General features: G+C 37.0%; 1 protein-coding gene across 3 annotated transcripts in view; it reads left to right on the top strand.

The window, feature by feature from the left end:
- Positions 1-1,242: 1,242 nt before the first annotated feature.
- LOC134657223 (proclotting enzyme-like) overlaps positions 1,243-27,454 on the top strand; it is a 34,545-nt gene continuing 8,333 nt past the window's right edge. For 2 of the 3 annotated variants that reach the window (XM_063512791.1, XM_063512790.1), the window contains exons 1-4: positions 1,243-1,392; positions 9,271-9,474; positions 14,122-14,555; positions 24,792-25,070. In XM_063512791.1, the coding sequence (XP_063368861.1) occupies positions 1,390-1,392; positions 9,271-9,474; positions 14,122-14,555; positions 24,792-25,070 (920 nt within the window). In that variant the 5' untranslated portion in view covers positions 1,243-1,389. The remainder of the gene's footprint in view (positions 1,393-9,270; positions 9,475-14,121; positions 14,556-24,791; positions 25,071-27,454) is intronic. The other variant, XM_063512793.1, reaches the window with a different exon arrangement.

Raw genomic sequence — 27,454 nt, 5'->3', positions numbered from 1 at the left:
CCTATAAACCTAGTTTTTCCTTGTATCAATAACATACAAAAAAATATGGAGAATGGAAAATGTTTAAAAGTGAAAAACGTTTTATCTTTTTTTATGGACGAGTACAAGCTATACTTCCCTGTTATGGGTTCAAACACAACCTGAAACAGCCTGTATTAGTCATTAAGACATTAAGTTGACACTAACGTTAGTAATTGTTTTCATGAGTATATTTCACTATAATTAAGTATATTGAGTTAATTTGACAACTACTTACATCTAACTGCTTAACAATATTCCACCCAAAGTACTTAACTCTCTAGTGCATGTCATATAAAATATTTGTTTAAATTTGAACTTTAATAGATGCGAATGGAGTTCAATATTGTAACTGCCATATATGTTTCGAGGTTTCGTATGAACTAGAGGGTTAATTCCCATCACTTCCAAATTCCGAAAACTTTTCATATTTTTGTATGGGGATCGAAATTTTCCGTTTCCAAAATGTATGTTGCCTTAATTTCTTATGACATTTTTCTGAAATTTCATAGAATGTTCCAGAGTTTTTGAAACTTATCACAATTTGCACATCTGTAGGTCACTTTATATTGGTGTCTTAATATAAGTAGCCTTACCACGACTGCCTTAGCAGTGACAAACTGACATATTCGCTAACGTCTGCGTAACTTACTTTCTACATCTCGCTTGCACGAGTATGCGAGTACGAGCGAGATGCATAGAATGCATAGAAGCGTGTGCGTAACGCTAGCGTATTAAGTCAGCGTCAAACTGGTGGTATAGACCTCTAGGTACCCGTACCACGAGCCATGAGTCACTGACTGTGTCAAAACTGACATAAACGCCAACGTCTATACGTAACTTACTTTCTATAGTTGGTCAAACCAATTTGCCAGTAAGTAAGAACAAAAAAACTGTACTTATCCTTTTCTTTTGGGTGCTAGTACTAGTGTAAGATAAAGATAGTAGGTATCATTCTCTCTGTCTATGTTTGAAATGAGAAAGTCCTTTGACAAACTATAAGTTTTTATACATCTCGCTCGCACTACGTTCACTACGTTTATGTCAGTGCCAAACTGGTGGTAGCCACACTTAACTGCCCATCACTCGCGTAACCATTGGGAACACAAACAATGCCTGCATCTTGCAAACTTAACTTATTAACTTGAATCATGATAACCAGTTTGCGCACACGCACGCAACAAACTTACATCCATCTCCCTCCAACTCACACTTAATGACCTTTAATGATACGTCCGTCTCTGTCTAGAGGCTATCGCAAACTTGACCTTTTATTAGTCTTGTCATTCTTAAACTGTAGTGCGTAGGAGATGCTCGTTTTACTAAAAATAATAAGGAAATAAGTGAAATATTAGTGAAAATACTTTTAAAATGGTAAGAATTTAGTGTTTTCCTTTAACTAGTGTTGTGCTTAAGTGAAAACGTAGTGTGTTAAAGGAAGTTTTTTTAATTATGTTTTAATTAGTGTTGTGACTTGTTTACCGGTTCTGGAGGTAGTTTTTTTATTATTTACGGTATAACGGATGTTCTAGATGGCGAAACTGGTTTGTAATGGATTTTAAGTTTAGTTATTAGGTTACTGACGTTACTGCATGTTAGTATAAGAATTAGGCAACTTTGTACGGTACTCGTTGTCCGAATCACATAACAATATCTGGGAGACACAAAAAAAAACTCAAAATGCGTGTTTTCCCAGCTAAACAAGACCTAGCTAGATCGATTTTTCGCCCCCGAAAACCCATCTATCTATCAATGTGCCATATAGCAAATTTCATCGAAATCGTTAGAGCCGTTCCCGAGATCCCCGAAATACAACGTCGCTTCCCGCTTTGTATGACAAAAGTTACTTACTGACATACCTCTTATGAGAGATCTCAAAATTTACTAAACCGCATCCAAATTGGTTTACCTGTTTACGAGCTACAATGCCACAGACAGACCCACATACATAGCGGTATTAGCGGTAACGCCTATAAAACCCCTCTTTTTGCGTCATGGGTTAAAAAACTTAAAAACAAGATGCAGGTAGTATATATTTACATGTCACGTCACTGGTTCTGTTTTTGTTTACATTGTTTAAAATACCTACCTACAAATTAGGCGATTTAAGACGTATAAAAAAAAACTACTTACTAGATCTCGTTCAAACCAATTTTCGGTGGAAATTTACATGGTAATCATATATTTTTTTTAGTTTTATCATTCTCTTATTTTAGAAGTTACACGGGGGGGGGACACACATTTTACCACTTTGGAAGTGTCTCTCGCGCAAACTATTCAGTTTAGAAAAAAATTATATTAGAAACCTCAATATCATTTTTGAAGACCTATCCATAGATACCCCACACGTATGGGTTTGATGAAAAAAATTTTTTGAGTTTCAGTTCAAAGTATGGGGAACCCCAAAAATTTATTGTTTTTTTTTCTATTTTTGTGTGAAAATCTTAATGCGGTTCACAGAATACATCTACTTACCAAGTTTCAACAGTATAGTTCTTATAGTTTCGGAGAAAAGTGGCTGTGACATACGGACGGACAGACAGACGGACAGACGGACAGACGGACAGACGGACAGACAGACAGACAGACAGACATGACGAATCTATAAGGGTTCCGTTTTTTGCCATTTTGCTACGGAACCCTAAAAATTGCTTGTTTAAAGGTATTTAGATAGTTCGTTTTTTTAGCATTAGAAAAAACGTAAATAATTTTGGCAAGTCTTTTTATTGAAAATTGCTTTAAAAAAAACAGTATTACTTATGAAAGCAAAAGATACGTTGTCTGTCTGTCCCTATGTATGCTTGATCTGTAAAACTTAGCTACGGATTTTGATGCGGTTACTTTTAATAGATAGAGTGATTCAAGAGGAAGGCTTATGTATAATTTGTTAACCCGTGCGAAGCCGGGCGGGTCGCTAGTTCATAATAATAAGCAGCCTCTTACAACATTCTGTTAAATTTTATCTCTTTCTAACAAACACAAATATGACTAGTGGCTCTGTGAGCTGTAGACCTTGTGAAATCCCATGACTCCACCATTTTGAAAAACTTCCAAAAAGTGAGTCGACAAAAAATACGATTGAACCTGAATCTGCTCACAAAATTTCACGAAAATCGGTGGAGAAATGTGACCTGTAGAACATACGGACATACGAAAGCATTTTTGCCCAAGCTGGAACGGAGACCTTCGCTAACGCTCGGTCAAAAATGACAGAAAGAGACAAACGATTATCAACTGCTTGTTGGGCATTTCTTTTATTTTTTGCCATTTTTACATATTGTGACCTTTTTTGCCACTTTTGTGTTATTTCTACTCAGAATCACGAGCTCTTTCGATCCTAATGGTATAAAAAAATGTCCCAGAGTTTTTTACTATTGTGTTACCATTTCCCCATATAAGTACTTTATAATGCGGTAACAAAAAGGAAAGTTTGAAAAATGTATGGAAACTTTAGGACACTTTTTTCTCCTACATATAAGGATGAAAAGGGCTCGCGGTGCTGACTAGAAATAACACAAAACTGGCAAAAAAGATCACAATATATAAAAATGACAAAAAATAATAGAAACGTTCTGTTAGATTGAACACACGTTTATTCATGAATAGGTAACGCCAGACTTCATACCTCTGTTACTATTACTAACTCATTGCTATTATTAATCTCAACTAAGTATAAACAAGTAATATTCAATGTACATATCAAATACATACCTATTATTCAAATCACTTCTAAGTACATAAAAACATTAACCGACCTAAATACCTTATCACTTCTAAGCAGAGGAGTCTCGAAACCATAGAGAAATATAAGTAAAGAAAGAGTGGTAACTCCCTACATCAGTTTTCTTACCAAAACGCGAGTTATTTCGTAGTCGACATCTAACGTCAAGTAGCGGACATTATCAGTTCTGCTCGTTGACAATAGATGTAGTGGATATATTAAATATTCAAACAATATACACTTCCTCACAAAATAACTCGAAACTAAGTATAATTTCTAAGCAATCTTGCAACCTCTGCCCTTGACATTAAGCAATATTTTGCGCGCCGGCGCACAGGCACGAGGAAAACACGGTAATTACTCGTCGGTGCGATTGTTTGAGCCTCTTAATTGATCACCGGCATAGGCCGAGAGCGAGTGCAATTAATAAAGGAAAATAATCTGTGTAAAAAGTGTAATTAATTAGAGTGCTGATACAGTGTTAAAATAACAGTAACAATGAAGCAGAAGGGTAATTAATTTAAACTTTCACGATTTTTACACATTATTAAATTGTACAACGGGACTTAATCGCGTATTTAAATTTTAAGATTTACCTCCGACGTTTCGAGGACGGCGTTGTCCCCGTGGTCTCGAAGAAGACTGGCTAAAGTTGACATCAACATCTTCTAACCGCACGAGGTTTTCGAATTACCCGCACTTGGTCTTGTTTATCAGCTTGAACGTTTTGCGCACTAGGGATGTTACACTGTTGACACACAAAACTAACGATATTCGATTTATTGACTGTCGATATTCGTTTACGCTTACATTTACTAATGACTGGATTCCATGTGGTTGGGAGTTCGAAAAACTCGTGTGGTTAAAAGATATTGATGTCAACTTTAGCCAGTCTTCTCCGAGACCACGGGGATAACGCCGTCCTCGAAACATCGGATGTAAATCTTAAAACTTAGATAGGTACGGGATTAAGTCCCGTTTTACAATTTAATCATAGGTAATTAATTTGTTTAAAACAGTACAAAATATAGCGATACTGAATAATCCCCTAATTCAGATATAATTCTCCATTTATGACGTAAATGTGCTCTCATTTTCAAATTCCTTCAAATAGCTTACCTAAATGTATTCCTGAAAGCTGCAACTGACTCGCAGCCAACTACTTTTCTGTTTTATGGGCTTAAAACGGAAGTTATTCGAAAGTAGGTTCTTCGATAGATTGTCTATCAATGTGCCATCTTGAATTTTACCGGTAATAAAAGTTAGAGAGAATTTGGGGCCGATTCTGGCATTTGCAGATATAAAGACAAAAATAATACAAAAGTATAAAATCAAAAGTCTACATTATTTATTTATTTATTAATTAATAACTATAATACAGTATAGTTAATATTATTACAAGACCCATCGTGGGCAAAACCTTGAGAGTTTGTGTGCCGATGGGATGTTCAAGAAAATAACATGATATTATATCTATCTTATAAAACATACCTAACATTGTAGCATACCTAAGTTTAACTGCCACACCAGTACATTATTTTACCACGAATAACAATTGTAATATCTGGGAGACCGAGCTTTGCTCGGAAAACATATAAAAACTGAGAAATGCGCGTTTTCCCAGAAATAAGATCTGGCTATATCGATTTTCCGCCCCCAAAAACCTCCATATAGCAAATTTCATCGAAATCGTTAGAGCCGTTTCCGAGATCCCCGAAATATATAAATAAATACATAAATAAATATACAAGAATCGCTCGTTTAAAGGTACATATTAACAATTGTATATCATTAATAATTTACAATACCAAAATAACAATAAATTTTGTAGCAATTTACCAATTGCGTAGTGAAAGTTTTAAATCTAAATTACTTAAAAACAACTGAACAGTGCATATTATTCGCTCTAGTCATACTCGTGGCGCTCATTGAACATAGCTTCCGTAACTTCTTGCTATATTTTATTTATTTAATTGGTATGACTCCTTCCTTGATGTTTTTGGCCTTTGATCTACCTAAATCCCTATTAGCAGCTATTAAACAAATTATAGATCCGCAGTCTCAAATAGGGTATTTGACTGTATATAAAATAAATTATTTCACACCATGCATGAAATAAAGCATCAGATAATTACTAGAAAAACATAGATAGCTGTTATTTTTAAACACAAGTTCTATTTAATAAATCGGATAAAAATATAAAAAGTAGGCGAGTTGACCGTGACGTCACGGTGTAATGTTTCATATAAATTCCACATTAGCAAATCGTTTTGACAGTTCTAAAAAAGAAGCTGATTTGACTAGTAGGAAAATATCCTATTATATTTCTACTTAAAGACTAGAATCGCCCCCCTGGCCACTTGCCAGCCTCGAGCATCACACACCAACATCCTAATTTATAAGATTGGTCCGTCCAAGATCCTGAATGACTGAGCGAACTTTCGCGATTGCTTCCCGTACTTATGCTTATTAACTTGGCTGGCGGCCATCTTATGTGGTTCAGGATTTAGCGGGTCAACTTTGTACTAGAGTTAATGTTCATTAATTATAGTGCTTCGATAGTAATGAAGTTAAAAGTTCGCAGCTCTGGAGTTTTCTTTGTTGTCTTAAATAGGATTCTACTTATTGGGTTAAAGATTAATCAACGTATTAATCAGGATTACTGCCACAGAATAAATAACAGTACTAAGTACAGAACTCACTCTCCAACAAAACGCGTCTATTACGACAGATATGACCGCTAGGTGGCGCAAGCGCGAGTCGTTCCGTAGCGGTGCGCGGCAACTACTATGGCTAGACACCAAAATTGGTGTGGACGCATGTACTTGTGCGATGAAATCGCCGAGTGAGCCACGCCTGTCACTGCTATCTTATGTATGCTAATAGGTATAATAATAATAATAATAATAAGGGCCTTGCCCCGCTGCTGGCAGCACCCTAGGTTAGGTTTTTTATAATGTGTTTATATGTATTTTTTATTGTTTTGTAAGTGTTTTTATATTTTACTTTTATATTCATATTATAAATCACCTAGCCTAGAGAGTTCAAGTAAATAAAGAGAATAATAATAATAATAAAATGCTTTATTGCACACTACAAAAGAAATAGTACAAAAGTATGAACAGGTACAAAAATGTAGGTAACAACAGGCGGTCTTATCGCTAAATAGCGATCTCTTCCAGACAACCTTCAGATAGTGAGACGGCGAAACAGAATAATAATAAAGCGGCAAAGCGGGGAAGCGGTATAATTGGAAAAAACACAAAACTTTTGTAAATACAAACATAAAATCCAAACAATTTCAACTCAATAATATTTTACATAGGCTTATGTAATATCCAATCACTACCACAACAGTAATTTAATTCACAATCGCAGTAGGTACCTAATACATATGTAGTCTACCGTAATTTCATTCTGTGATAAAATTAGCATGGAAAACCGACCTCTGCCTCTCGGCCTATGATGATACACGAAAATGCAACGCAAACAATTATTTGCGTGCGTGCCACTCACAGGCGGTATTATGTTATGATTATGACAGTTTCAGAATCTCGAGGAAATTAAGAACGTATAAGGCAATTAAGTACTAAACCAGTGAGATTCAACGTTACTTATTTATCTAAATTATCTACTACTAGCGACCCGCCCCGGCTTCGCACGGGTTAACAAATTATACATAAACCTTCCTCTTGATTCACTCTATCTATTAAAAAAAACGCATCAAAATCCGTTGCGTAGTTTTAAAGATCTAAGCATACATAGGGACAGACAGACAGCGGGAAGCGACTTCGTTTTATACTATGTAGTGAATATACTTAATAGGAGTGATGGTAGGAAAGTTTGTATTAATGATATCAGTCGATCAGGTTTGTTTTGAGGATCAAATGTGTATTATGGGACCCATAGCAAAGTCGGAAATAAAAGCCAATGAGTTTCGGGTTCGGGTCACCTAAGGTTTTTAAACTTTCTAATGCTTCGTGTTAGTACATATTTATTTTATTGTACTTCCACACTTGGTTAATTTAATTGCTTTGTAACCAGTGTCATTAGAAAAATCTCGTTATAATAAGTTGGAAACGGGTATTTATGTACAATGACGTCTATGGTTTCCACGTTTATCAGATGGTGCGCTTTATAATACAATGATCGAGCTCGAAATGAGTACTATTGGCGTTATTCATATACGCGCTACAAACGTAAGTATGACAGCAGACCGCATAAAGGATGACTCACGCTAGACCGGGCCGTGCCCGGGCCGAGGCCTCCGACATGTCATTTTCTATGACGGCTGATGGGTGATCACGTGGTGCTTTCCATAAAAAACCGGCCAAGTGCGAGTCGGACTCGCGCACGGAGGGTTCCGCACCATCAACAAAAAATAGAGCAAAACAAGCAAAAAAAGCGGCCAAGTGCGAGTCGGACTCGCCCATGAAGGGTTCCGTATTTAGGCGATTTATAAAAAAAAAAAAAAAAACAAAAAAAAAAAGTGATTTATGACGTATAAAAAAAAACTACTTACTAGATCTCGTTCAAACCAATTTTCGGTGGAAGTTTACATGGTAATGTACATCATATATTTTTTTTAGTTTTATCATTCTCTTATTTTAGAAGTTACAGGGGGGGGACACACATTTTACCACTTTGGAAGTGTCTCTCGCGCAAACTATTCAGTTTAGAAAAAAATGATATTAGAAACCTCAATATCATTTTTGAAGACCTATCCATAGATACCCCACCCGTATGGGTTTGATGAAAAAAAAAATTTGAGTTTCAGTTCGAAGTATGGGGAACCCCAAAAATTTATTGTTTTTTTTTTCTATTTTTGTGTGAAAATCTTAATGCGGTTCACAGAATACATCTACTTACCAAGTTTCAACAGTATAGTTCTTATAGTTTCGGAGAAAAGTGGCTGTGACATACGGACGGACAGACAGACGGACAGACGGACAGACGGACAGACAGACAGACAGACAGACATGACGAATCTATAAGGGTTCCGTTTTTTGCCATTTGGCTACGGAACCCTAAAAACGGTCACCCATCCAAGTACTGACCCCGCCCGACGTTGCTTAACTTCGGTCAAAAATCACGTTTGTTGTATGGGAGCCCCACTTAAATCTTTATTTTATTCTGTTTTTAGTATTTGTTGTTATAGCGGCAACAGAAATACATCATCTGTGAAAATTTCAACTGTCTAGCTATCACGGTTCGTGAGATATAGCCTGGTGACAGACGGACGGACGGACGGACGGACGGACAGCGGAGTCTTAGTAATAGGGTCCCGTTTTTACCCTTTGGGTACGGAACCCTAAAAACGGTCCAGTCTAGCGAGTCATCCTTAAAGTAGCGTAATGGTATAAGGAGGGCCGACCCCAACTAGAGATGGGATTAACAATGGCCAGGAAGAAGAAGAAGACACAACAACCCATAAACCTAACATATCAAGTCGTGACATGTGGGGCACGAAATGTACTGGCTTATCAAGTCAATGGTGGCGGATAAGGTTAAATTACAAACATTTTTTCCAGCTCAGAGCCCTCCTGCTAGCGACAGCCCTAGTGCTCACACAGCAGCAGCAGACACCCCTATCGCCATGCCCGAACGTGTTCAGTTACGAGCCGCCAGGAACGGAGCCGGGCCGGTGGTACGGAGTGGTCAATCTGTCCACCGACAGCATACTACACTCCGTGTGGATCAACGTGGTGCTCGACAGCAAAGCTGACATACTTGGAGTAAGTGTAAGGCCTGAGTGGACGCTCGAGTTGGGCGTGCAGCGGGGCGGGGCGTGCGGCGTGCATGTTAAACAAATGCAAGCGTGGAGCGGCCTTAGTGCACGCTGCTCAAATTACTCGTGAGCCCGACGCCACGCTATACGCCCCGCCGAACGCTCCGCTTCGAGCGTCCACTCAGGCCTTACACTAAGTTACCACGTATCCAAAATTGTAAACAAAATGTGAAAAGTTTACTAGATTTTTTGCAACTTATTTAAATTTCCGCGACTTGCACATCTGAAATATCTACCTAATTCCGTAAATGTTTCAAAAATTTTATTGAATCAGAGTATATTTTCAGAATTGCCAGACATTCGGAAATAATTAGGTATTACCTGAATACACTTTACCTACATATTTGTGTTTCCAACAAACTTGATTTTGGTAAATTTGATGCATATACCTGCATAATATAGCTGAACTAATTACTTTTAAAATTCTGTAAAGTAGGTTACACGATCATAAATTGTGAAGGAATACATATAGCTGGTCAATCAAATCTTGTCAGTAATAATTTTTAAGAAAAAAAAACCGACTTCCATGAGGGACACCCCTGTGAAAGAATAGTTATAGTCCGTCAACCAAATCTTGTCAGTAGCAATGTAAAGCAAACTAAAGTAGGGCAACACTCAAAGAGCAGTATTGCGCTAAGAAAAGCAGCAATGTACATCGAACCAAAATATTTTTTTTTCCGCTGAGCGCGCCCTGCGTACGTCAATTCAAATTGTCACTCGCGGTTTATTGAAAAAATTTGAAACATGGACGGACAATTTAAAAGCGATGTTAAAACAATGTTAATCAAAATGATGAACAAATTTGAAGATATCAAAAAACAACTCCCTAACGTAGTGCTTATATTCTCTTTGTTCCCTATCTATGTCTTCTAAAGTTTACTAAAATAAAATCATATCAAAATGCAGATAATTAGATAGTGCATATATTTGTTATTTACAATATAATATGCCACTTGTTAATGAAAATTAGTGTACTCTTCTGGATGAATATGACATACCTGTGTAATTTTTTTGATTGGTATATATTGTACAATAGGATTACATATTAAAAATAAAACAACTGATATGTGGGTGTTTATTTAATTTAAAGGTAAATAAGATAAGGGTCACTTTAGCTTACACTATAATTCAGGTCATTAATTGAAAAAATATAATGAAGTTACCAATGTTACCGGGTCACTACAACCAAGCATACGAGGGGTATTCAAAATATTCTCGGTATGAGAATGAAAACAAACAAGTACGAAAAGTTTGATATTTTTATTTTTCAATATACTCCCCCCCTATGTTCATACACTTAAAAGATCGATCAATTTTTTTTTTTAATCCCTCGTAAAAATATTTTTTATCTTTCGTGTAAAAATGCTCCTCCACTGCCGCCTTCAATGCTTCATCGTCAGAAAATTTATTTCCACGCAGATCCTTTTTAAGATTGGGGAGCAAAAAGAAGTCGCTGGGGGCTAAGTCCGGACTATACGGTGGGTGAGTAACAGTTTTAAACCCACGTTCAACAATAGCTGCCTTGGCAATATGAGCAGTATGGACGGGGGCGTTGTCATGCAGAAGCAGAATACCTTTGGTTAACTTTCCTCGCCTCTTTTCTTTAATTACATCCTTTAATTGACGTAGAATGTTAGCGTAGTACTGTCCTGTGATATTTACACCTTTTTCTTTATAATCGATTAGTAATACTCCTTCACAATCCCAAAATATCGTGGCCATGACCTTGCCAGCTGAAGGGATGACCTTCAACTTCTTGGGATGAGCTGAACCCTTAATGTGCCACTGCATGGACTCTTGTTTACTCTCTGGGTCATAATGATGAACCCAGGTTTCATCTCCAGTAACTATTCTTTGCAGCACCTCATCAGGATTTTCACCGCACAGGTCAATAAAATCGGAACAACAAGCTACACGCATGTCTTTTTGAAGCCGAGTCAGCATTCGCGGAACCCATCTTGCACTTACTTTTGACATATTAAGATGGTCATGTATAATATCATGTACGGTACCAATAGAGAGATTGGTTACTTGTGCTATAGATTTTACCTTCACTCGACCATCTTCCAATATAAGTTTTTCCACTTTATCAATATTTTCTTGTGAAGTAGCTACTACAGGCCGGCCAGGTCTAGGGTCATCTTCAATACTCTCCCTTCCGCGTTTAAACTCGCTTGACCACTTTTGAATGGTAGATAAAGAAGGAGCAGACTCCCGGTAAACACAATCCATTTCCTCTTTTATGGTTTTTTGATTTTTACCCTGTTTTGTCAAGAATTTTATCACGCATCGATGTTCTAATTTAGTTAACATTGTCAATTCGCACAGGATGTTCATGTTTGTTCAGCAATTGCAGAAAAACAAAAGACTATCTCGGTTCGAATTATACTTTTTTTTAATGTCAATGAATAAACCTTAGCGGCCAGTAACGAAAGAAATTTTAGAAGAGGTCGTAAGATATCAATACCGAGAATATTTTGAACGCCCCTCGTAATACTCTGTATATAAATAGTCACAACTGATTGCTGAAAATATTAGACATGTGGGCCTATGGACGGTTTCCAGGACACAATTTATGGTCTTGTTTGGATAGATTTAGGCATACGTTTTAATTTTATTTATGTCTTTTAACCCTAAAACAAAAAAACTGAACATAATCTTAAAAGTTCGAAAGAGTTCTTCCAGTATGTACTTGTCATAACCTCAATTTTTAGTAATGTTTACCATCAACGAGCATGATTGTACATTGTAGGCCCCTTAGCTTTGCTTATTCTTATTTAATGTATTGGTATTTAATGGTGACAGCAGAAATATCTCTTGAAACAGAAACGATTCAGAATGAAAACCAAATGAAAACAAATAAGGTGACGGCTGTCATTCACGATCCACATTCCACAGATAAAACACAGATGACACGCATTTTGGAATTATTCGAACACAGTGTTGCTAACCCGCGATTTTTCAAATTTGCCGCCTTTTACTACTGACAAGATTTGGTTGACGGACTTTATTTGTTTTACAAGGGGGCAAATTTGTTGTTTAACCCTCGTGCTTTGAAACCCTCGTAACGCTCAAGATTCCATTTTTCGAACCACTCGCTACGCTTGTGGTTCAATTTTGGAATCTTTCGCTTGCTCGGGTATCAATATTAGGTTCAGGTCCAGATAAAAGCCCGGATCCAGGTCCAGGTCTTGGTCCAGGTCCGGCTCCGGGTTTGAGTCTAGGTCCGGGTCCGAACCGGGCCGGGTCCGAGTCCGGGCCCTAGTCCGGATCCGGGTCCGGGTCCCAGTCCAAGTCGAAATCGAAATCGCCAAACGTGTACTATGCGTCGTTGAAGAGTTCTGTTCTGATCATCATCAGCAGTTCCAATGCATCAAATGCGACAGTTTTGAATGAAAATGCTTGATTTTTTGATAAAAATACAATAATCTCTATACGCATGCCTTTAAGATTTGAGGAGTTCCCTCGATTCCTCATAGATCCCATCATCAGAATTCGAGCTTGACAAAAATGTGGCTTAAAAACTTAACTTACTTAACAAACACAACGAAGAGGACAAATCGCCAAAGTGAACTATGCGTCGTAGAAGAGTTCCGTTCTGATCATCATCAGCAGTTCCATTCCACTTCATCAAATGTCACTTTTTTGAATGTATGTGCTTGATTTGTTGATAAAAACACAAAAATCACTATATGTATGCCTTTAAGATTTGAGGAGTTCCCTCGATTCCTCATGGATTCCATCATCAGAACTGAGTTTTGACAAAATCGGGACCAACCTGTATGCATATACGTACAATCAAAAAAAGAATTTTCAAAATCGGTCCAGTAATGACGGAGATATGGAGTAACAAACATAAAAAATAAAAATAAAAAAAATAAAAAAAACACAACCGAATTGATAACCTCCTCCTTTTAGATTTGGAAGTCGGTTAAAAAAGGGCGAGTAATTCAAATTTTCTATGGGACGATATCCCTTCGCGCCTACATTTTTCAAATTTGCCGCCTTTTTCTACTGACAAGATCTGCCTGACCAGCTATATCTAGTAAGTCGTTTAAAAGGTTTTACCTGGAATTATTTATTACATAATTAATTTATTACCTTATACAACAAGATTAACATAAATCGTGATGAATGGTATGTAATAGCTCACGTACACCGAGATGTAACCTGTTATATATCAACTTGTAAACATAATTATCGATTCTAAATAAAAGGTAAGATAAGTACATACCTAACGCCTACATTTCATATTATTCGGGTCTTGCACCCTTAGGTACATAGTCCTGTTTCATAGATTTTCGCATCTGTTCCAAACAAAACTTACTTCCCAATTGAAATGGCTTTGAAGTAGCATTTCGTTTACATAAACCTACATAATTTAAAAAACTTAAAACTTGGCTTAAACAATCTTAATCGAACGTAACCCCGGACCTGTGACCACTGACGTGACGTCACGTTCGAAACGTCAGGCCAAATAATAAAAGTAAGCACACGCAATTAAGTCCCATTTTCAGTTTTTAAAACTATGAGTGAAGTTCGTATTAGTTTAAATAAACATATGTACAAACCTATATCTCAACATTTCTTCCAGAATTGGGTCGGCGACGTAACAACCACAGACAACACAGACTTCAAAATAGAAAACACTAAGATGAAAATCCACCCCGGCCCCGCGACCGCCGTGCGATTTTTCGTCCAATACAACCCTTTAAATAAGGCCCCAAAACTGCGAGCCATACGGCTGAATGGAAGAGAAATATGCAATGCTAATAATCCTCAGCCGGCGATCGATAGGCCTGATGAGAGGCGGACGACGGCCAGGCCTTTAAGGCCGGATGAGGCCAGGCCTGTACTAAGGCCGGATGATTCATCCAGGCCTGTACTAAGGCCGGATGATTCATCCAGGCCTGTACTAAGGCCGGATGATATTCCTCAGGCCAAGCCGGTGCAGGGGCAACAGGCGGGGGCAGGGCCGGTGTATTCGACGACGCAGGGACCGCCTCAGAACCCGGTTAATCTTAATATGTGAGTATTTTTTTTACTTTTTGATATGTAGTCGATGTGTAGTTTGTCAAAGGATAGTCTCATTTCAAACATAGACAGAGAGAATCATACTATATTTGTCTTATACTAGTACTAGCACCCAAAAGAAAAGAATGAGTATAGTTTTTTTTGTTCTTATTTACTGACGAATTGGTTTGACCAACTATATTTCAGAAATATAGCAGACTTGTACAGTCTAATGTAAAAATATGGGTGCATATAACTGTGTGTGTATCAAAAATGTGTGTCAAAGTTCTTCGCTAACATAACAGCTATGGGACATATTTTTGAGTAACTAAGTATGTGTGCACCCATATTTTAACACTTCACTGTAAGTAAGTACCTGTTATTATACTTTGAGTTGCTTTAGATATACTTTATTCTTTCTTTGGTCTTGCGATAGTTGCGATATATTGTTGTATACTATACGCGTGTGAGGTTTTTATTTAAGTTCTTGTATTGTTTGTATATATATATATATATATATTAATTATTAAGTAATTTATATACACCTTTATGTAATGCGAACACATAGCTGTAACTACCTCAAGTAACTGATATACCAGAACAATAATATTTTACATTTTAATACCAAATTGATACTTTTATATAGACAAAATATACAATGTCCACGTTGAATCATTTTCAAGTCTTTAACGTTATTAAGAATAGAATAATTGAATGAATGAAACATATTAATTACTTACCTATCGTAAAAAGATAAACTGTATAATTATGTACTTAGTACAGGTATCTTTATCAATTTGATTTGATTTGTATTTAGTTTGCATCATACAAAGCAATTAGGTTAGCCTCTCCTGTGGACGTACCCAAAGTTAAGTGCTAAAAAGTCTCATTTTCTGATTAGGCAATTAATCTCTTTTCTACTAATATGTGTGAAGAAATCATTACTAATCTGCGATAGTTAAGGGCTAAAAAGTCTAAATTTCTGATTGAGCCATTAATATCTTTTCTGCTAATAATTAATATGTGTAAAAAAACATAACTATTCTGTGCATACACAAATAAGATAACCACTGTCCATAGTAGAGATAACTTTTGTTTTACAATCTGTGTTTGACTCATTTATTTTAATGTCCTCAATCTAACTCAATGCTAATTACAACGAACAATATGAGGCACTCGGGACCCATTACTTAGACGATCAATCGACCAATTAGGAATTAAGTTGCCAAACTGCTTTGTCTGGTTGACTCATTAAATCTTCGTATACCTAAGAATCATCGTAAAGTACTTAGAAATGTGGAAGAACCACAAAAATGCAGGTAGCAACATTTCGCTGTAGTAAATGAGTTTACCATTCGAGGTACGCCTAAGTAGGTAGGTACTTAGTTTTATAAATTATTGAAGTCACCGTAGGTCCATATTGTTGAAATGAAAACATTCAAACATTCATACTTACCGAAGGAATGAACGTCATATTTATTCGCGGCAGTAGTGCAGCAGCGAGCGTCATACATTTTATCAAAGAAATAAACAGCCATCTTAGGTATCTGCGCCAACGCTGTAACAGCAACCTTTTAAGGTGACTAAAATTTCGGATATCAACTGCAGGTTGTATCTGTTAATTTCTTTGATATATGTGTGACGTTCATTCCTTCACTAAGTATTTGTGGAGGTACTGGAGGTGCGTAGGGATTCTGGTTCTGACTAAAAAACAGCGCTGAAGCGCCCATGTGGGCGGGCATTATCAATTTATCAGCTTCATGCTGATGACGCCAAAACCATTTGACGACCGGTCTGGCCTAGTGGGTAGTGACGCTGCCTGCTAAGCCGATGGTCCTGGGTTCGAATCCCGGTGAGGGCATTTATTTGTGTGATGGACACTAATATTTGTTCCGGAGTCATGGATGTTTTCTATGTATATAAGTACTTATGTATTTATCTATATAAGTATGTATATCGTCGCCTAGTACCCATAGTACAAGCTTTGCTTAGTTTGGGGTTAGGTTGATCTGTGTAAGATGTCCCCCAATTTTTATTTATTTATTTAATTTATTTATTTGCCACGTTCTTTTTCTTCAACAGCGTTTTCCCGGCCTAGCGCCAGGGTCCGCTTACCACGCCACTTTTTACGTTATTTAGAAATAATTACAACTTATAATTATTAAATATTAGAATAGTTAGTTTAGATTAGTTTAGTTTATATTTTTGTACTTTTTTGTGGCAATAAACCATTTTCATTTAGTTTTATTTAAGTATAGACCAGGGGCCACCAAATTAGTTTCTTCCGGGGTCCGAATTTAAAATAATATGACCATCGCGGTCCGTTTCTATTCTACTTGAGTTTATTAAATAAATACTCGTAATAATATATAGGTCGTAGGCCATTAGACAAGACATCCTCTAGACTGAGCATAGTAGCGCTACCCCCTCTGCCACTAATATACGGTAGTTTTACTCCATTTTCGAGTCAAAGTGTCTTTGTGTGACGTCCGTGTCTTTGAACGGACCAATCACGGCACGGGACTCGCTCACCTCGTCCCCCGCACCCCCGTATTTTTGGCAGCATCAGTTTCATGAAATAATTTCTCTAAACTCCGTCTAGAGGATCCCTAGTCTATGCCTCTTGTATAGACAGTAGACATCCGAGCGTCACCTTTATTATGCTAAACAAAAGATTGTGGCTTGATATCGTCTAACCACAGTCTGACCTCGAATGATAGTGATTGTGCAGGTTCGAAGAATTGTGGCAAGTTCCACATAAAACATATTTATTTTTAGGGTTCCGTACCTACCTCAAAAGGAAAAACGGAACCCTTATAGGATCACTCGTGCGTCTGTCTGTCCGTCTGTCACAGCTTATTTTCTCCAAAACTACTGGACCAATTAAGTTGAAATTTGGCACACATATATGTATGTTTGTGACCCAAAGACGGTCGTGTAACGTAAATAAATGAATTTTAAATATGGAGATGGAGGCCTTTAAGTTTTTCAAACTATATCGTGTTACATATCAAATGAAAGAGCTCATTGTAAGAATTTTTTGTTATTGCTGGAAACAACAAAACATACACATATGCATGTATAAGTATATCATAAAACCTTTAAACGAGCAATTCTTGTATAATATAATATTTCGGGGATCTCGGGAACAGCTTTAACGGTTTCAATTAAATTTGCTATATAGGGGTTTTTGGAGGCGAATAATCGATCTAGTTAGGTCTTATCTCTGAGAAAACACGCATTTTTGAATTTTTATATGTTTTCCGAGCAAAGCTCGGTCTCCCAAATATTGTAAATAATTTATAGGCTGTATACATATGTGAAAGTAAGTTTATTGCCATACCTAGTACTAGTAGGTCTGATTCATTAGCGGCGGAGTTTAACTACTACCATACCTACTTACTATCATTAAAAATAAGATACTAGATTCGTTTAGGTATGTCCTCAAAAAACTATTAGAACTTGCTTAGTTTACACTACATATATTATGGATAAAATAAAGAGTCATTCAAGTTATACGGATGATGTAGTAAATCACAGATTGATTCATGTGCGTGTGTATGTGTCATTATATTTTTATACACGATCGGCGCCTGCTCTTTAAAGTATAAGTAGGTAGATGAAGTAGATATGTAGTATGTATAAAGTCAAATAAGAGCCCATATTTCCTTAAGCCTCCCTGGACCTGCCCTGGGGCTATTCAAAAACCAACGCCGTAAAGGACCTTTATGACTTCAAGTACACACTAGCAAACGAAACCTTTTTGATACCCAAGGAAAAGATATAAACAATTATTTACCCCGTTCGCCCCCATATTTTATTTGGGTTTCTAAATTCTGACCCATCAGATCAAAAGGTCGCAAGTGTACATATATAAGTAATATCTTATGCCTTTTTTGAGAGCAGGATCCTCTCTTTGTAGTTCACAATGTGACCGTAATTTACCTACGTCATCGTACAAAGAATAACGCATTTATTCCAACCTTTGCAACAACAATGTCGCAAGTAAAACAAGCGTGCAATGAAAATGAAGACTTATCTTAAGACATATTAGAATAAACATCATGTGTTCGTGAGATTTTAGTTGTATCGGAAGGTATGCTTTTCAAGAGGTCAAACGCGCACAAATAACATATTTGTAACTCCAGAATTTCAATTTAAGGAAATCGCGTTTTGCCGTTAATTATTAGAACTTTTGAGCATTAACTGGTTAACTTTGTCGAGTCGTGAAAGCTTTTACGACGTGATAAAGCTTTTGTTCATTATGCGATATTATGCTTAAGAAAACATTGTTTATTATAGCTGCCTTATCTTACAATGTTAGTGCCATTATCCGGGATTACTTTGAGTGCTGGTTTACCTTTAATCAATGCTTTGTGCCGAAAATAGATAATGCCTGTTAGTGCCGGTAAACCACGTTTTCAAAATGAAAACAAAAACTTTAACGTGGATTTAGTTTAAGTACTTAATAATGGTGAAGAGTTAGGTACCTACACCGTTTTTATTTCACAGCGTTTTGACGAATGCTCTATATTTTCCAGTGTCTTCTAACATCCGCTTATTTGACCGAGCGAGTGTGAAAGTCTCCATTTCAGCTTGGTCATAAAGCTTATATACCTATGTCCAGATATTCTTCTGTACAGTTTCTCAACCGAATCACGTGAAATTATCAACAAACCTGATATTTTTTTTGTTCGATTCAGTTTTTGGATTGTTTTCAAGATCACGGAGCCTTGAGCCACGAGGTCTTTAGCTCACAGAGCCTCATAGTTCATAAAATTAACAAACTGCCAACTTATACTATATAGTAAATAACCTCAGAATAATAGATCATCATCATTACCACGATTTTAATCGGTCCATTTTTAAATCATATAGGTAAGTAGGTAGGTACGCATGATAATACATAATTATAAATAATTATTAAATAAAAAATACATAATTAAAAACTAAATCATCGATCAATACTTCCACGCCTAGAATAGATCCTTGTAGCAGAGCAGATCCTCTGGCTTCGAAATTAATGACATTCTCTTGGGATTGATATTCCAATTAGCTATCCTAACAACGAAATTATCCTGCGAGCAAGCCCTAATTTGCTCATATGCTAGCATAATTAATATTTAGCTACAATAGTTGATAGTTAATGCGTTTGCGTGTAGATATAATAAGGTCAAACGCCTTTGGCCCTTCGATAGTACGGACCAGGGATGTTGCGAACATCCGCATCCGCATCCGCAACCGCGGAACATCCGCATTATTTTCAACATCCGCATCCGCATCCGCATCCGCATAAAATCGATGCGGAGCTTATGCGGATGCGGATGTTGAACAAGTCGGTACAGGAACGTCTTAGCGGCGGCGTAAGTGCTAGGTAATTTCGTCATTACCTATAACGAAATCATCTAGATCCAGAAAAGTCGGCGAAGTTACTGTTTATTAAATATAACGCACCTATATTCTTGCTCAAATACTAAAGGTTTGGTTTTTTTAATAAATAAATACTAAAAATGTAATGGCAGGCAACTATTGAACAACCTTGGAGCCAGGAACAAAGTTGTTCTACGTTGGGTCCCAGGGCATGCGGGTATCGTAGGAAATGAAAAGGCCGACGAGCTCGCGCGAGCAGGGGCTAAAGGGAAAAACTACAGTCCTGAGCCGTTTTGTGGTATCCCCAAAAGCCTAACGCGGCTCACCCTAAAGACCTACTGTCAATACACAACAATTCAACTCTGGAGGGAAACAACAGGTTTGAACCATTTCAAAGCGCTTATCAAGGCCTTCAGCAAAAAGGCGTCCTCGAACGCCTTAGCGCTGTCTAGGAACCAACTGCGCAACTTGGTAAGGGTGCTTACTGGGCACTGTTGCCTAAATAAGCACATGCACACCATGGGGAAACGTGACATGGGGCGGTGCAGACTCTGTATGGAGGCAGAGGAGACGCCCTTGCACATTCTCACAGAGTGCCCTTGCCTAATGCGTACTCGTGACTTAATCCTGGGCGGGCACATATTGCGCCCGGAGGAGGTAAAGTCTCTCGAGTTCAAAAAGATCCTGCAGCTGTTTGAAGTTGCAGGTTTGGATCGAGAGTTGTAGTAGGTGGCGATCACAATAGATCAGCGATGGTCGCAGTGATACATAGGCTTTGGAGCCTTATATAGCCCCTAACAAGAAGAAGAAGAAGAAGAAGAAGAAGAAGAAGAAAAATGTAATATTTGACGTTTTCTAAGTACCTAATCTTGACATCCGCATCCGCATCCGCATCCGCGGATGTGAGCCTTTAAAAATCCGCATCCGCATCCGCATCCGCGGATGTCAAAAAATCTGCATCCGCAACATCCCTGGTACGGACCGTTGTTGTCATTAACTTATTTGGAAATAGGTCAATATCTATTTGTTTAATAATCTTATTAAAGTATGTTAAACGACTAAATACTAGTTCATGGATAAAGTTGTTGACATACCTACGATTGTTTACTTAGATATTTTATAAAGTGTATTTATTAATTGATATAATAATGTAATGTCAATAAAACTGACGATCAGTAATATAAATTCGTTTATATTAGTTTAGGATGATTTATATTGTAATTTTATATTATGAGAATAAATATTTAAATATTATAAATAAATATTTAAATATATAAATTTAAATATAAATCATAATATAAATATAAATAGATAGACGCGGCGGGGGACTGTTGTTGAATAGACTGTTGTTGGAGATATAGTGATGAGGCAATGTTCATTTATGATATAATACATAGTTAAAAGTGCAAAAATACGATGAGTTTATTATTTTCGTGTATTATCTGCTACTTACTGTAAAATAATGACTTAATTAACTAGCGTATTCTGAAGTAACAAACTTTCCTTGAAAGCCTTTTACTCCCCCCGATCCGGCTCAGTAATCCTAAAACTTAGACTTGCCACTCGATTAATAAGATGAAAGCGATCCAAAATTTATGCTCGGGTATCAATATTAGCACGAGCGGTTAAACAACAACTTTGCTCCCTTGTAAAACAAATAACTATTCTTATGCTTTACACCTCTTTCACAATCGATAACTCGTTGCTGCCTAGTAGGTAGTAGAGCTTAGGGAGAGATCAATTTAAGGAGATTAATGTAGGACATTGAATGTAGGCTGTAGGCGCCGATTGATGTATATTCCTCTATTATTTAGCGGTCAGTTGAATAATGTACAAGTACCTAAGCATAAATTGTTGTAAATTGTAACTTGTAGCGTGTGTGTTATTTCCATAATGTGTTATGGAAGTGTGTGTGTGTGATATGGAAGTAAAGGAAGCGAAAGAGGTATGTCAGGATCATAGCAAATGAAAATCCGTGGTCTCTGCCTACCCCTCCGGGAAATAGGCGTGATTATATGTAGTATCGTTAAATTACCTATACACGTATCGTTTAATTACCTATATAAGTATCGTTAAACTGCCTATAGTAAAAATCGTGAAATAATAAATCAGTGTGAAACTATAATGATTTCTAATTGACTACGGAACCCTAAATCAGACACTATAAGAGTAGGTAAATCCCAAGATAAAATATTTCACGAATAGTCTAGTTAATCGTATCTTCTCTTAGGTACAAGCTAAAGTCATGGTACTTAATAAATAACTTATTAATCAAATTATCAACCCTATCTGTATTATTTAGGCGCATCGGAGTAGAAATTGAGATACAATTGAAATTAATCGTTGCCTTGTTGGCTGATTCCTTTGAAAATTAGGTCGCGATTACTGTTTTCAAGGATGTAAAGTGCCTGAATCCCTCAAATATCACAACAATAAATTAAGCTTAGAATGTCTACGGGTACCTATCACAACTTCGAAACATTATTTGTACAACTTTTCATTTGCCAAATGTTCATTTCATCAAACTCGATTTTTACCGTTCGATTTTTAGAAAGGTTTACCAACTAATCTAACTTAATTCAATGGCTTCCTCAGGATGGCTTTCAAAAATTTAGAAAAATTATCAGGTTTTGAAAAAAACGCGTTCGGTCAAATGAAAATTTGGCAAAAGAAACATCGGGCAAACATCTTTCTAAGTTGCGACTTGCGATATGGTACCAGTGCCTAGTGCATACTCCACACAAATAAAATAATAATAAGTCCTCGGCTTCAATGGTTAAAGTTTTTTCTCAATATTTGTAAATTGCTATAGTTTTGTAGCAGACGCTTCTGGTAATATTTTTGTTAAAATTATTATTATGTAAGTCATTTTCTCGTATGTCTATTATGTGAACGAACGTCCTTTACCCAAATTACTACTAAAACGAGTGGCAAACTGTTGCAAATAAACTCAACGCAGGACTGTTAAATTTGAATACATTTTCCCCGTATAAAATATAGGTACTTAAAACCCACTTTAATTTCAACAAGGCTCCAGTGGAACATCTCTTTTCACATTTTAGAGCTCGTGACACTTAAAGTACCTAGACTTCTAAATAATTTAAATCGTAGGTTCTTGAAACACTTTGAATACGTCTACCTTCAACGCAAACAAGTTATAAAATATTTTAAATATTGTTCTCTAGGTAGGTAGGTAAAAAGCGCTGGTGGCCTAGCGGTAAGAGCGTGCGACTTGCAATCCGGAGGTCGCGGGTTCGAACCCCCGCTCGTACCAATGAGTTTTTCGAAACTTATGTACGAAATATCATTTGATATTTTACCAGTCGCTTTTCGGTGAAGGAAAACATCGTGAGGAAACCGGACTAATCCCAATACGGGTCTAGTTTACCCTCTGGGTTGGAAGGTCAGATGGTAGTCGCTTTCGTAAAAACTAGTGCCCACGCCAATTACTGGGATTAGTTTCCAAGCGGACCCCAGGCTCCCATGAGCCGTGGCAAAATGCCGGAACAACGCGAGGAAGATGATGATTGTTCCCTAGGTAATTCAATGTTGAAAGTGTAGGTACATATTTGTATTTTTTCATGAATATATCTCAACAGTATTAGGTGTATGAATTCCAGTAGACCATAAGTACAGTAGGTACATAGTAGGTAAATACAAATGTAAAATCATCTTGAGAGATACTTTCGAGTATCGGTGGCTTTGTTTTCAAATATGACCAAACATGACGAGTACGAATAAATATTTTTTCTACTCCCGTACTTTTATTTGTCATTTAAAAGGTCGTGCACACACCTTTAAACCCCTATGTTATAGTTGTCAAGACAAGTCTTTAGTCTATTCCCCAAAAAAGTATTTGTGCATACACGCAGTATCTTTTTAGTACTTTTACGATACTTCGTGTAACCACCACTTAAAAAATATTGTATGAAATACATTGTTGCCAACCTAATTTTAATTGTCATCTCTGACAGATGAGTACTAACTAGTAGAAACAATAAAATTGCTTCAGAAGTCAGAAACGCGCATGTGACACCCGTAATATAGCAAGATCCATAGACTACGAACACCGCTTAGCGTTGCTTGTTAGTCTCCATAGGCTACTGTGGCCAAAATCGAGAAAAAAACTGGCCAAATTTGTAATTTAACTAAGAGCAAGTACCAGGGCCTCATGAGTTACAAGAAGGTGTCGCTGACCAACTGGCCGAAGGGCGCGGGGCGCGGTGGCCGGGTCGCGTATCTTAGCTGTATACTTTTGGTTTGTTTACCTACATATATGTCCTATATGATTCCACTTGTTTAAAGTATTATTTTTGTTGAATGAAAAATATTTGTTAATATTTACAATTTTTTTTCAAAGTATGTAAGTGCTTGGTCGTAGAAAAAGTATTGTATGCGACGTTGTTTAACCGAGTCAAAAAATACTCGTGGCGTCTTTATTAACAATTTTCGGCTTCGCCTCAATTTGTTACTCACTCCACTCGCCTTTTTTGACCCCTCTTAAACAACGTTTGCATAAAATACTATTATATTATTACAGTTTAATACACCTACTGAAAAATATCAGAACTTGTCAAGTTTACTGGGAGGCCTATTCAGATAGTAATTTATTGTTATCAATTGGTTATGTTACGGATATGATCTGTCGTCTTTCTTTATTCTTCAACCAGAAATATCACAATTGACAGCTGATACTCATAATCCTTAACAAAATAATCTCCGGGATTTTATTATGTAAGTATTTGGTAAGAATTTAAGTATTATTATTTGTATGTAACATTGTAGTCTCTAGCCACACTCCCTTGCCTATCTTTCACCCCTAGTAGTGCACCCTTTTTGCTTCAACCGTAGTACCTAAACCACTTTCATGCTTGTTAACAGCGGTGGTGGCCAAATCCCTGCCCAGAGCGTTGGCACGCAAACCAGCTTCGGCACCAACCCTGGTACCGGTCCCAGCTTCGGTACCAATACCGGTACCGGTCCCAGCTTCGGTAGCGATACCGGTAGCTCAAGCTTCGGTACTAATACCGGTAGCAGCTTCGGTACTCAGACCGGTAGCATCAACGATGACAGAAGGAGACCGGACAACGGGTACCGGCTGACGACAGCGGTACCCATGCGGACCACAACTACGAGTAGATACGACGATGATGATGACGGGTAGGTAACGTAAATGTCCCAGTGCTTGACATTGCTCCAATGGGTGCCACCAGCAGAGCTTTTATCCTAGCAATGGCAAGTCAAAAACTAGGACGTTTACTTTAGAATAATTTATCACGTGTCACGGCATGAATCACACGTATAAATTATCTATTAATTCACTGACCAATTTCTTTCTTAACCACATAAAAAAACCGGCCAAGTGCGAGTCGGACTGGCGCACGGAGGGTTCCGCACCATCAACAAAAAATAGAGCAAAACAAGCAAAAAAAACGGTCACCCATCCAAGTACTGACCCCGCCCGACGTTGCTTAACTTCGATCAAAAATCACGTTTGTTGTATGGGAGCCCCACTTAAATCTTTATTTTATTCTGTTTTTAGTATTTGTTGTTATAGCGGCAACAGAAATACATCATCTGTGAAAATTTCAACTGTCCAGCCATCACGGTTCGTGAGATACAGCCTGGTGACAGACGGACGGACGGACGGACAGCGGAGTCTTAGTAATAGGGTCCCGTTTTTACCCTTTGGGTACGGAACCCTAAAAATAGACCCTTAGACTCTAGACATATCGACCGGGATATGACCGTGATTAATTTTTTTATTGTTTTCGAGCTCCCGATATTCCGACGCAGTTACAGTAGTTACTATAATGCATCTTGTTCACGGGTAACTGAAGATAATATAGCGGGGCAGATTATATAAGTCTAATTTGGTCTAGTGAAACTAACCGTGAATCATTCAAAACTTAGATTCTTCCAAAATTCAGTCTACAAATACTACCGAAAATCCTCTCAATTATGGGCCAAGAGTTTTCAACTACTTATAGTCGAAAGTATTTTTTTCGTTTATTTACCTAAAGTATATGTAACTTTAAAAGTCTAATTTGGTCTAGTGAAACTAACCGTGAATCATTCAAAACTTAGATTCTTTCAAAATTCAGTCTACAAATAATACCGAAAATCCTCTCAATTATGGGCCAAGAGTTTTCAACTATAGTCGAAAGTATTTTTTTCGTTTATTTACCTAAAGTATATGTAACTTTAAAAGTCTAATTTGGTCTAGTGAAACTAACCGTGAATCATTCAAAACTTAGATTCTTTCAAAATTCAGTGTACAAATAATACCGAAAATCCTCTCAATTATGGGCCAAGAGTTTTCAACTATAGTCGAAAGTATTTTTTTTGTTTATTTACCTAAAGTATATTTAAGTCACTTTCAAATGAAAAAGGTCTTAGGTTAAAGTATTTTTTTTATAAACTTAGCTGTACCTATGTTTATTTTTGATTTACGGTCGGTACCCCAACTTAAGTACACACGGGCCACGTCACCAGACTAACTGTATAGCAAAATGGATACTTGCACCTGCGAAATAAATATGATTAACAGTGTTACCATCAACAGTCCCCACATTAACGAGATATAGGGTTATAAAGAAATCTTAAGTATTTCGGCTATTTGGGCGTTTTCTAAAATAAATATTGAAAACCCGATTCTCCCAGATCCTAGTGTTTTTGGGTTCTTTCAACTCAGAATCACTAGCATATTCAATCCTGATGATAAAAAAAAATTGTCCCAAAATTTTGTATGAAAATTGTACATTCCACTACGTCACGTTACATACAAGTGAAAAAATTTCTCATACTAAAAACGTGACGTAATAGAATGGACATTTTGGGACATCTTTTTTTAATGGTCGGATGGAGAGTGCTGTCGATTCTGAGAATGTCCAGATTTGAAAGAATCGGGTTTTCGATATTTATTTTAGAAAAAGCCCATTTACACTATAATAAAACCCGTTATTACGATAATGACCTTACCTCGATTTGTTTTAATGATTGTAACATAATAGTTTTACATCCGCGTGCAAAACCGCAATGATTCATACAGATACCTTGTCGCCTACATGAATTCTAGTAGGTACATGTTTCTTATAGCATTTAGGAGCAAGTCCATTTACCTCGATGAATAGAAATAGTTATATACAATAAAAGTGCGGAAAAGAGGAAATTCGAAACGAGTGGCGATAAATTAAAACACGACCGAAGCTCGAAGGGAAGTATTCGCACGAGTATCGTACAACGTTTTACAGTACATATGGCACTTGAAACTTTCGACATACGCACGGAAAGTGCTATTACCCGCACTAGTTCGGGAAAGTAATGGTAATTTTCACCACACCAGCTTGAAAAGTCTCTCTTATAGGTACTTCAAAAATTATCTTCATCTTCAAAAATTTATGAGAAAGTTGCATTTTATCTAAAGTGTCATTCTATAGAAGTAGCTATTAACTATGTAAACAAACCGCTACCTATATTGAAATAGGCTTTCGTTATTGTAAATTTAGAGAATAGAAATGCTTCAGTAAAAAATGAGTTTTTTA

The sequence above is a fragment of the Cydia amplana genome, chromosome 19 (assembly GCF_948474715.1).
Source record: "Cydia amplana chromosome 19, ilCydAmpl1.1, whole genome shotgun sequence".
Classification (NCBI taxonomy): Eukaryota; Metazoa; Arthropoda; class Insecta; order Lepidoptera; family Tortricidae; genus Cydia; species Cydia amplana.
This window is presented reverse-complemented; position numbering and strand designations above follow the sequence as displayed.